The sequence below is a fragment of the Lactuca serriola genome, chromosome 2 (assembly GCF_051521515.1).
Source record: "Lactuca serriola cultivar US96UC23 chromosome 2, Lser_US96UC23_V15, whole genome shotgun sequence".
Taxonomy (NCBI): Eukaryota; Viridiplantae; Streptophyta; class Magnoliopsida; order Asterales; family Asteraceae; genus Lactuca; species Lactuca serriola.
In genome coordinates, this window is record NC_136409.1 from 123,578,258 (window position 1) to 123,590,311 (window position 12,054).

Here is a 12,054-nt window from a genome sequence, read left to right on the forward strand (position 1 = left end):
TTAACGTTTAAGCACAAGATGTATAGATGATGGAGTAGTTACAAAACTTTTAGAAGCATATGTGTGCTTGACTAGAATACTCTCTCTCTCTCTCTCTCTCTCTCTAGACTAAACTACTTATCTATACAATGAGAGTTCTCTCAACCTATATAATGAATACTAAACTAGAATTTATAACTAGCTCAACCCGTAAGGCCTTCCACATGAGAAGCCTTCCATATCGAGTAGGTTGAAACCTTCTAAGTCATCATCCATTGAAGAGCTTTTCATCCCAACATCCCCCCACCCCCTCCCCTAAAAAAAAGCTTGGAATGGATGACCCAACTTCAATTTCCAAACAAAGAAACTTTGCAACAAGACTTCAAGCATGACAAAAATGTAGAAGCAATCAACAAATCTTGAAGTCTTCAATGGTCTTCTAATCTGAGTTCTAGAATGTGAGACATTGCAATCCAATGCATCAAAAGACAACTTTGAGACCTTGAGTATCCAAAACTCCAAGGAAAATTACAAAATTACCCATGTTTGAGCATTAAAGCACATCCTAAAAATCTTCATTAAGAGCAAACCCTTCATAAAAACGAACCACTTCAGAATTTTAAATTCAAATTACTTCATAATCAACTCCCCTCAAGGTCACATCAGTCTTCAATTATAAATGATCATTCGCCAAATATGAATATCCAATAACTTTGGATTTCGAATACCCATATCATAATCTATCCTACTTTTTATAATCGAAATATGATTATAAAACTCCAAAATGGGAATGAGAAAGTGCTCGATGTGGATTTTTCTATGCAACACTCTCTGTTGATAAGTGAGAAAAATGAAACTTCAAAAACCGGAAAACGTGAAAAATATGTCAATTCTTCAATAACGTGACTTTAAAAGCGAACAATATTGTTCATGCTTCGAGAAATTTTTTTTGTAGAAATAACAATCTTGAAAGTCCAAGAATTTTTTTTTCAAAAGTTACAAAGATTCTGGTTTTTGAGTTAGACTTGTCATTATGCTGAAACTGTAGGGACCCAAATTGTAAATATATCATCTTCTTCCCCGAAATCGTTCCCGTTGCAAACACCAGCAATGATATTCGTTACAATTAGGAACAAACAACATCACTCATTACGATTACAAGCACCCTCTAACTACTCGTAACGAAAATCAATATCAAATCCTTCGTAATTTAGCCACTCGATATTAACCCACTCGATATCGACCACCAGGGCCGGTCCAAACATATATGGGGCCCGGGGCGAAAAGAAAAAAAGGGCCCCTCAAATACAAATATAATAAAGATTCAAAAAAATATCATTACTCTTCAATATAAACTTTTTCAATTAGAAATAAAAAGCAACCTAATTGTTTATATTTTGAGCTAAATTGAGTTTCAACCAACTTTAGGTCCTAAAAATCATTTAGGTAATAATTATATATATATATATAAACTACATAGCCCATAAATTTTGGGCCCCCTGGAGTCGTGGGCCCTGGGCGGTCGCCCGGGTTGCCCACCGTCTGGACCGACCCTGTCGACCACTCGCAACGAAACCACTCAACATTCCAAGTCTTCGACATCTAAAATCAACACTAGATCACTCACAATCCAACTATTCGATATCAATCATTCCTAACAAAGGAATGATTTTAGAAAATTAGATCAAAGAACTAGAAACATGAATCTGTTTGTGATTCAAGAATATACAAGATCACTCGATAACACAAAACAACTTAGTGTGAGAAAAAATTATCATCAATCAAACAGATAAACGCATAACACATAATCAGATCGATAAGGTAGAAAGGCTGTGACAATCAAGCAAAAAAACCAGATAAGAGAAATTGGTCGAACATGAAGCAGGAACAACTTACAATCAGATGAAAACTGATAGATAATGAGATTCAGAGACTCACAAGTCGATGAATTGAGAATTTTCAAGGTTTGGGCTCGAACTTGGATGATGAACAGTAATCAAATCAAGAAAATATAGATAAATGTTTTAGGATAATTTAACAAAAACAAATTGGATCAAAATTTTGACATGAAAGAAAATATATCTAATGTTGAGACTCACCAAAGATTTTGCATATTCTGGTGGATTACGCACTAAAGTTGTCATTTAGGATCATTGACCTTTAAAAAGTTATTAAACCTTCAAGATTAAGCTCTGATACCACGTGTAAGATGTTGGTCATTTGTTTCACTGATGTGATTTAAGTGTAATGGAATTACTTTGTTGACCAAACGTAATCTTGATAAATATTAAACAAGTAAGGAATGTGTGGAGTGCAAACTTGTTTAAGTTTATTCAAGATTAAAAGTAGACTGTCATTTAGGGGCGAAGCCCCTGAATGAACGGGGGTCCGGGGGCAGTGCTCCAGGGAGCGGGGTCCAAGGGGCGGCAGCCCCTAGCAAGCATCGAAATCCAAATTTAGAATATTTTGGTTATATTCTTGTATTGAAAATGCATTAGAAATCCAAATTTAGAATATTTGACCTGTTTTTTGGCTTAATATTAATCCTTATTGAAAATCCGGATTTATGACAGTTTTTTAACTATTGCTAAATTGTTTTATGACAATTTTGACAATTTTTAGACAAATGAGGTATTTAACCAATTTTGGTCAGTTTTTTCTGGTACTTACGAAATTCATATATCTCATTCTCTATTATTTTCTCTTTTGAGTCTTATCCAATCAAAGATTAGGGAGTACCATCCAATACTTTGATTTGATAGTGAAATCACAATTCTTAAAATATTCAAGTACCTTTATTACCCTGAAATTCTAACATAAGATCCCATGGAGATGACAATGCGAAATTATGATGAAATGCATAATAGAAAAGACACAAATTAATATTTAAGGCACTTTAAGCACAAGATTTATAGGTAATGGAGAAGTTACAAAACTTGTAGAAGCATGTACGTGTTTGACTATAATACTCTTCCTCACACACACACACACACACACACACTCTAGACTAAACTACTCATCTATACAATGGGAGCTCTCTCAACCTTTACAATGAATACTAAACTAGTATTTATAGGTTAGCTCAACCCATAAGACCTTCCACATGAGAAGCCTTCCATATCGAGTAGGGTGAAACTTTCTAAGTCATCATCCAATGAATAGTTTCGCATCCCAACATTTTTCATTGATTATATGCATATGTCATAACAGAGGGAAGTACATAAATTTCAATCGTACATGCCAAGCCCAACTTCAACTTCTCAAAGGCAAAATCCTACAAACAAAACCACATAAAGAAGAGAGCCATTCTTTCATAAGTTAAAGTCAGGAAGTATTAAGGTTCTAATCAAGATCTTTGTGGTTGATTTTGTTTTTATGGTTAGGATGTTGTTGGTTGTGATAAGAGGTTGACATTGATGTTAATCAAGATCTTTGTGGTTGATTTTGTTTTTATGGTTAGGATGTTGTTGGTTGTGATAAGAGGTTGACATTGATGTTAGTGTTTGCTCACCATTCTTTTAGAAGCAAAAATAAAAGCAGGTAATGAAGACAGTAACAAATGAAATAAGTTTCACATAACCACTTCAACTAAATTTTAATCTTTGATTTTTAGAAAACACAAAAAAGCAAAATAGATTATATGTAATCATGAAACCTGGATCAATTAGGATTTCCCCCCTTTTTAGGGGTCTAGAATGCATAATGAAACTTTAATGAGGATATTTAAACCAAACGGAAAATTTTGTTGGGGAACAGTATCATTAACCTTATTTTAGACCTATGTCGTCTAAAATGTCATTTTCTATACACATATTTATTTATAAACTTATAAACTATGGTATAATATTTTAATTTATGTTACATATAAAAAAAAAATTAAAAACATGTCAGAGGTCTTGTGTGCACTACATGAAATACAGTTATTAGCAGCGACAAAAGTCGTCGGTAAAGAGTTAGCTAGTCACCGGTAAATGCAATAGTGGCGACACGTTGTCGGTAAAACGTCGTTGCTATTGCTCTGTTGATATTGATCAGAATGTCGCCGCTAAAAAGAATTGTCGCCGCTAATGCTCCTGTCGCAGGTAATGCTTCGTGTCGCTGCTAATGATAAAGTCGTCGCTATTGTTGCCGTCACCGGTAATGCTTCGTGTCTCTATGGAAAGATAAAGTTTAAAATCCTACTTATACCAAATACACAAAATTCATATTCATATATCACATACATACATAATAACATCCTGCTTATACCAAATACACACATACTTGTACATATCTCTATTCCAATAAAAGAATAATTTTAATATCCTTTTGACATGTGTCATCATATTAGGCCTCCTAATTAATACACATTTTATTCATTTTTTTTGTTTTTTTGTCATATGTCACCCTATTAAACCTTTTAATTAATGCATGCCACTTGTCAACCTATTAATTATCTATTTCAAATTTTAAAATTTTCACTTTAATTACAATAAATTAATAACAATGCAATAAAAATTAAAATAAAATTAATACAAATTATAAGGTGATATAATTTCACATATTTATTTAAATTAACGATTATAATTGATTAATAATTTTGTGTTCTAACTATTAAAGTTTAATTAATTTTGTAGCCGTAGTTTCACGGGTTATAAACTAGTATAGATAATAATATCCTACTTATACCAAATAAACATATTTCATATTTATATCCAACATATACAACAAACACATATACATTCACATATATACACCAAATTTACATACATTCACATGCATATATCAAATATATGCTAATTTTCACATAATTTATAAAACTACACATATTTTGCAATTAAACTCAAATTTCAAAATAAATAGAAGGAAATAGAACCTATGACGGCAGAAATCAAAGAAATGGTGCAGTGGTGACGGTAGTCGCCGGTGGTGGCCGGGAAAGTCAATCAAAAGCTGAAATTGAAAATATTTTGCAATTAATCACTAAAACATGCTAAAAATCAATGTTACAAGACAAAAGGGATCGTAATCTTTTGCTGAAAATACCTATTGTCACCGGAAAATAGTGTCTGTCACCGGATGACGTCGGAAACTAGTCAAGCTCAACTTTGACCGCCAGTATCTTCCTTTATGTAGTCGGAATCCTTAATATTGGTTTTGCCGGATGGGTTTAGTTGTGAATCGACCAAGAAGATGGAAGAAAAAATCGCAACAGCAGCTCAAGATGGAAGCGAATAGAGAAAAGGAAAACAGCATCGATTTCTTTGGTTAACTACGTCGACCTTTAGCGGCGACTCCTTTACCGACGACAATTTTGGCTTTAACGGCGACTTCTATCAATAGCGACGACACTTAAGAGGGAATCAATGCCGCATCATTTATTCGATAATTAGCGGCGACTCGGTTAGGTCTTTAGTGGCGACTTTTGTCGCCAGTATTGCTTTTATGCATTCCTCGAGTACCATAGTCGTTGGATTAGAAACACGATCGGACGGTCTCAATTTACCGGAATGTTAAAGTGCGGATCTGGGTCATGGGCTATTAGCGGCTACACTTACCTTTAGCGACGACAATTTGATATGTCACCGCTAAAAGTAGGTGTCGCCGCTATTGGTGTGCCGCTAATGACTATATTTTTTTATAGTGGTGTAATGCAATTATCTGTAAGGCATGACTTTTAAAATTTACTTTCCTTAATTATCGCATTAGAACAAGATTCACGGGTTTTGTTATTATTATTGTTGTATAAAAATAAAAACAACAAATATATTTATGATTGCTCTATTTTTAGTATCTGTTTAACATTGTTTTAGTAAATCCTTTGGTACAAATATATTGGTTTAAAAAATAGCATCGTATCATCGCTATATTTTTAGTAAAGCAGTAAAAGTCGATTTTCCAATAATCAGTTTAGAGTTTGTAGAGTTTTATGAGTCTCAATTTTTAAAAACTATGTAAAAATTATTATTGAACATGCTCCAAGTGCCAAAGGTTTTAGAAGTATAAGTCAACATGTAAAAAAAAAAAAAAAAAGTTTTAGAAATATACTAATATAAAAAAAATAAAATAAAATAATAAAATAAAAAATAAAAATAAAAAAAACAATAAAAGAAATAAAAGAAAGTAAGAAACAAAAGATATTAATTTTAAAATTCTATAATTCTCATGGAAATTAATAATCATCTCCGTTTCTCCGTAAGCAACATTTGTGCACAAAAATCTCCTTAACAGTTCGTGTTTCCCCTATGGTGACTGCCGGCGATGGGAACGTTCCCTACGTAATAAGTTAGCGGTGGAACTCGAGAAAATTAAGATTCGTGAGAAGCCCTTTCTAGCCAGGTTTAACACATTTGCTTTCAGTTAGATCAATTTGTAATTATTTCTTGTGGATGTGAGCTTATTTAGGGACTATATTCTCGATGCTATATCGTATGAATGTCTTAGGGCATCCTAGTTGTTATGGCTTTCTATAATTTTTTTTTCTTTCTTTCATAATGGTTGTTGCATTCCATTTCAATTAATTAGCTTTTTTTTTTCATTGGATGTAGAAAGCCATTGATAATACTTTATATACTGCTGCTACAGGTCTAAAATCCAACCCCCAACGACGATGGAGAATCTCCCAAACGAGATTTTATTAAACATATTCGACATATTCGTCCGCTTATTGGCCAAACAGCTTGCTCAGATGAGGTCTGTCTCCAAATATTGGAATACACTTTTATCCCATCCTTCCTTTGTAAAATCCCACCTCCATCGTTCCATGCATAACAACAATGAACAAATTTTCTTGATCTTCTATGGTCTCTTCAAACCCTTCAAACAATACTACTCTCAATCTTCCCATCTAGAACCCACTAATGTCATCAAACACACCCCAAGTAATCTCCCGACACTACTGGAAAATTGGCTATAGAGTACACCCCCATCTAATACGGTTGTAAAAATACCCGTATTATAAAGGGATAAATAAATATAATACACACAATTGCAGCATCTAATACGGTTAATGAGATGTACTAGAAACAAAATCAAATAACTAAAAATACGCCCCCATTTTGATTAAGTACGGCTAACACCTAAATTGAATACGGCTAATACCTAAATTGAATACGCCTCCTCCTCTTCCTCCTCACATACTTAGCTTCCTCCTCCCACACTAATCGGTCCTTCATCTCCATCTCCCCTGTCGCAACACCATCATCATCGGCCAGCCTCGCCTCGCATGGCACCTCCAATAATTCAACCAACCTGAAAATCCCACCACCGGACCTGCGGTTCAAATTTAAAGGGTAAGAGCTTTGATTTCTGTTTTTTCAATAGACAAACACAGGTAGCGGTTCAAATTTAAAGGTAAGAGATTTGATTTCTGTTTTTGCAACAGAAAAACAAGAGCAAAAATACAAATACAAAGGAACTATAACTGTTCACGAAGGACAAGGAAGCGTTTTGGCTTTGATGGAGATGCAAAATCAAATGGTAGGACCTCTATTTTGAAAACTTAAAATTCAAACACATTCCCTATTCCATCAAGTCCTTAACAGTCCTTGAGTACTAAGTTCATACCAAACAATTTTAATATATCAACTTCTTACTCACAGAGACCACATTCCCTGTCTCATCAAGTCTGTCAAAATATTAGATTAAGTTCCATAATACACACATATATAGTGCAAACATAATATGTATACCTGCTTAATAATCTTGAAATTTTGGCTAAAATCTTTCAAGAAATGATAAAATTGGTGGTTAATTGTTGTTTTTTTGTTTACTGTAAGCATTTGAGTTTGCATCAACTAAAAGGATAAAGATTCCCTCTGTACCTCATAAACAATGGTTATTTTTTCATTTCTATCATATTCTTCTAATAATTGTATCAATTCCAATGTAATCGACTGTTTAATAGAATCTTTTTGATTTGTAAAAAATGATAAAATTGGTGGTTAAATCTTTTATCTGGACCAAATTATCCTTGAAACGGGTTTATTAATGATCAACATTTTTGGTAAAACATGATATATTTGCCTGATTCAGGTCACAAAAATTGTAACAAAGTTGATATAAAAAGTAATGAGTTGTGTTGTGGAAGGTTGTGTGATAATTTTGTACCTATAATAGCAATGCACTTACATTTCACTATCAATATAAGCATTATACTATTATTTGTAAATAAAAGAAAATACATTGTTATTATTTTGTGGGATGACTCTAATCCTTTCTTTTTGTGGTATTATTTTACACAGATGTATCGTGAAACTTGGATGTATGGACTACCACGGGCTAGCAGTGAATATTTACATAACGTCAAGAAATTTCTTAAAGTTGCTGAGGATCATCGGGTGCATAAAGGAGAATCTTACATTTGGTGTCCTTGTAAAATGTTCCGAAATTGTAAAAAGGTCTATGATTTGGATATAATAGAAGAACATGTGATATGTGAAGGAGTTATGAATGGATATACGTGTTGGTCACAACATGGCGAGTTATTGATTGACCATAACACAATTGATGTTGAATCTAGTTATGATGATACAGATGATTCAGAAGATGACATCCATGATAACCTAGATGACATGTTACATGATATTGAAGATAATGTGCCTGGTAGAGATTATGAAAAATTTCAACAGTTGTTTGAAGACATTCAAAAACCGTTGTATGACGGTTGCATGAAATTTACCAAGCTTTCTGTTGTCCTGACATTGTTTAACCTAAAAGCAAATAATGGTTGGAGTGATAAAAGTTTCACAGAACTGTTAGGGGTTATACATTAAATGCTCCCTGAAAGTAATGGGTTACCTGTTTCACTATACCAAGTGAAAAAAATAATGTGTGCAATGGATTTGGAAATCAAAAGAATACACGTATGTCCAAATGATTGTATGTTGTATAGAAATGAGCATGCAAATCTACATGAATGTATTACATATGGAAGGTCGCGTTATTTGTGGAAGAAACAAACAGAATAGAATAGTGATGTGACAAAGAATGGCCCCCCTGCCAAGTTATTATGGTATTTGCCCATTGTACCAAGACTGAAACGATTGTTTGCAAATGCCAAAGATGTAGAATTATTACGTTGGCATGCCGAGAAGCGTAAAAGAGATGGAAAGATGAGACACGTGGCTGATGCTCCGCAATGGAAGAACATTGATCATGAATTTGAAGAATTTGGTAATGAGATTAGAAATCTCCAATTCAGACTTAGTGCAGATGGAATTAATCCATTCAAACACATGAGAAGTAGTCACAGCACATGGTCGGTTCTTCTTTGCATATACAATCTTCCACCGTGGTTATGTATGAAACGGAAATACATCATGATGTCATTGCTAATTCAAGGTCCGATACAACCCGGTAACGACATTGATGTGTTTTTGGCTCCATTAATTGACGACATGAAAGAATTATGGAACTTGGGAGTTGAAGTCTATGATGCATTCAAGAAAGAGTATTTCTAGCTACATGCAATGAATTATTGTACTATAAGTGATTTTCCAGCTTACGCAAATTTGTCTGGATATGGTACAAAAGGAAAGAAGGCGTGTCCAGTTTGTGAAGAGGACACACGGTCGATGTGGTTGAAAAACTGTAAAAAAAAAATGTATACATGGGACATCGACGATCGCTTCCAAAGAATCACTTGTATCGTACCCAGGGAAACTTGTTTGACGGTAAAATCGAGGATGAAGATATGAATCTCCCAGTGGATGGAAAAATGACATTTTCTCGAGTTCAAAATTTAAATATTGTTTTTGGAAAACGCAGTAAAAACAATCAACCGACCAATTGGAAGAAGAGGTCTATTTTTTGGGAATTACCATACTGGAAAACGTTGGAAGTCCAACATTGTCTTGATCCCATGCATATTACGACAAATGTTTTTGAAAGCTTACCAAGCTTGTTGTTGAACATTCCTAAAAAATCAAAGGATGGGCTTAGTGTTCGAGATGACATGGTTGCAATAGGAATTCGGCCAGAGCTTGCTCCTATTAAGAAAGAAGGAAGACGTACATATCTACCACCAGCTTGCTATACATTGTCTAAAGATGAGAAAACAAAGTTTTGTAAATGCCTACATGGTATCAAGGTGCCATCTGGCTATTCTGCAAACATCAAGAAGTTGGTGTCAATGAAAGACTTGAAATTGATTGGTATGAAGTCACATGATTATCATGTTCTAATCACACATGTGATTCCTATTGCAATTCGTGGAATACTTCCGGACCATGTCCGACATACAATAACAAAGCTTTGCTTGTTCTTCAACATGATTCATTCGAAAGTGATTGATCCTGAAGTTTTAGACTCATGGCAACATGATATTATCCTCACTCTCTGTGAACTTGAAATGTACTTTCCACCTTCCTTTTTTGATGTCATGGTTCACCTTGTATCCCATATTGTAAGAGAAATAAAGGCTTGTGGTCCGGTGTTTCTGCGCTACATGTACCCTTTCAAGAGATATATGTGTGTCTTAAAAGGATATGTAAGGAACCGACATCGACCAGAAGGCAGTATTGTTAGAGGACATGCTGCAGAGGAAGTGATTGAGTTTTGTACAAACTATCTCAAAGGAGTCAACACTATTGGAATACCGCAATCACATCATGAAGGTAGACTTCAAGGAGTTGGTATAAATGGATCGAAAGTGGTAATTCCTGATCGAGACGAATTCCACATGGCACACTTTATAGTCCTGCAACACATGACATCTGTTGCTCCTTATGCAAAGGAACACATGGAAATGTTACGATCAAGAAATAGTAGGAGGACCGAAAAATGGTTGGCTAACGAGCATATTAAAAAATTTCCACAATGGTTGAAAGATAAGGTGAAAGTAAGCTTAAGGACAAAAGATGTTAATAGATTAGTGAAGGTGTTGGGGTATGGTCCGCAAAATGTTGTGTCAACATATCAAAGCTATGACATTAATGGGTATACGTTTTATACCCAAAACCAGGATAGAAAGAGCACACTACAAAATAGTGGAGTGACGCTAATAGCCATGTCGACCGAATACTCTAGTGCAAATCATGAGGGAAGGTCGCGTATAGCCAAAGACTCGTATTATGGTGTCATTCAAGAAATTTGGTAATTGAACTATGATTCCTCGGTTGTAGTACCCGTGTTCAAGTGTAAGTGGGTTGACAATCGAAGAGGTGTTAAAGTTGATGAAGACGGTTTCACACTTGTCAACCTTTCTACAAACGGTTATGTATCTGAACCATTTATTCTAGCTAAGCAAGCTAACCAATTATTTGTTGTTGAGGACCCAATGGACACGAGATGGCACGTTGTTCTTCATGGTAAACGACGTATACTCGGAGTTGAAAATGTCGTGGACGAGGAAGAATATAACCAGTTTGACAACCCACCTCCATTTTCTATTGGTATTCCATCTATGAATGTCGATATTAATGACGCTGCTTACTTAAGATTGGACCATAACGAAGGATCATATGTTGAAGAAAGGTAATAAACCCCTCTGTTCGATCTAAAAATAAAATATAATTTGAATGTAAATTTGAAACATATGAGGATAGTATTATGTATGTATTTACTACATTTTTGTTTGCAGCAACACAGACGGACACAACACTGAAGGACAATAACAGTGATTGTTGTCGTTGAAGCAATATAGAAGGAGGTATCAGGTATTTTTGGAATTATGTAGCATTTCTGTAAAAAAAGGTTATGTATCATGATAATATCAGTACTTTCCTAGTGTGATGCCACTAATGGATTCATTAAAAATGTCTTGAGGTGAGTGTTGATCAAATGACCAAAATGCCCTTTCATTCATGGTTTGGTTTGCTCACTTTCTTTCAGGTACATCAAAGAAGGATTAGAGAATTAAAAAGGACAATATGGTCATTTTGGCATATCTTCCTCTGAGGATTCCTGATCAGCAGTCTCAAAAAATTCTTATAGTAATTGTTGATAGAATTTTGAGTCATGGAGTAGTTAAGCATCACAAACTGTTGGGATAACAATTCTTTTCTCAAACAGTAATTGGCTTTGCAGTTGTTAGATAGATGTGTTAATTGCTTTGCTTATTATATGTGTTCTGTTATTTGCTTCTGTTAGTTTGAT

The 12,054-nt window shown here is 34.4% G+C and overlaps 1 protein-coding gene across 1 annotated transcript; it reads left to right on the forward strand.

The window, feature by feature from the left end:
• Window positions 1–9,568: 9,568 nt before the first annotated feature.
• On the forward strand, window positions 9,569–11,573 carry LOC145089545 (uncharacterized). The gene is made up of 3 exons (XM_079027968.1): window positions 9,569–11,009; window positions 11,082–11,433; window positions 11,540–11,573. The coding sequence occupies exons 1-3, from the start codon at window positions 9,569–9,571 to the stop codon at window positions 11,571–11,573; spliced, it is 1,827 nt and encodes a 608-aa protein (XP_078884094.1).
• Window positions 11,574–12,054: the final 481 nt, after the last annotated feature.

Bases quoted from the DNA above. Each gene is read 5' to 3' on its own strand.
- LOC145089545 (XM_079027968.1), top strand. From the start codon at position 9,569: ATGGGACATCGACGATCGCTTCCAAAGAATCACTTGTATCGTACCCAG. The intron at 11,010-11,081 runs GTATAGCCAAAG...CCTCGGTTGTAG, and splicing joins AAATCATGAGGGAAGGTCGC to TACCCGTGTTCAAGTGTAAG. The intron at 11,434-11,539 runs GTAATAAACCCC...TTTTGTTTGCAG, and splicing joins GGATCATATGTTGAAGAAAG to CAACACAGACGGACACAACA.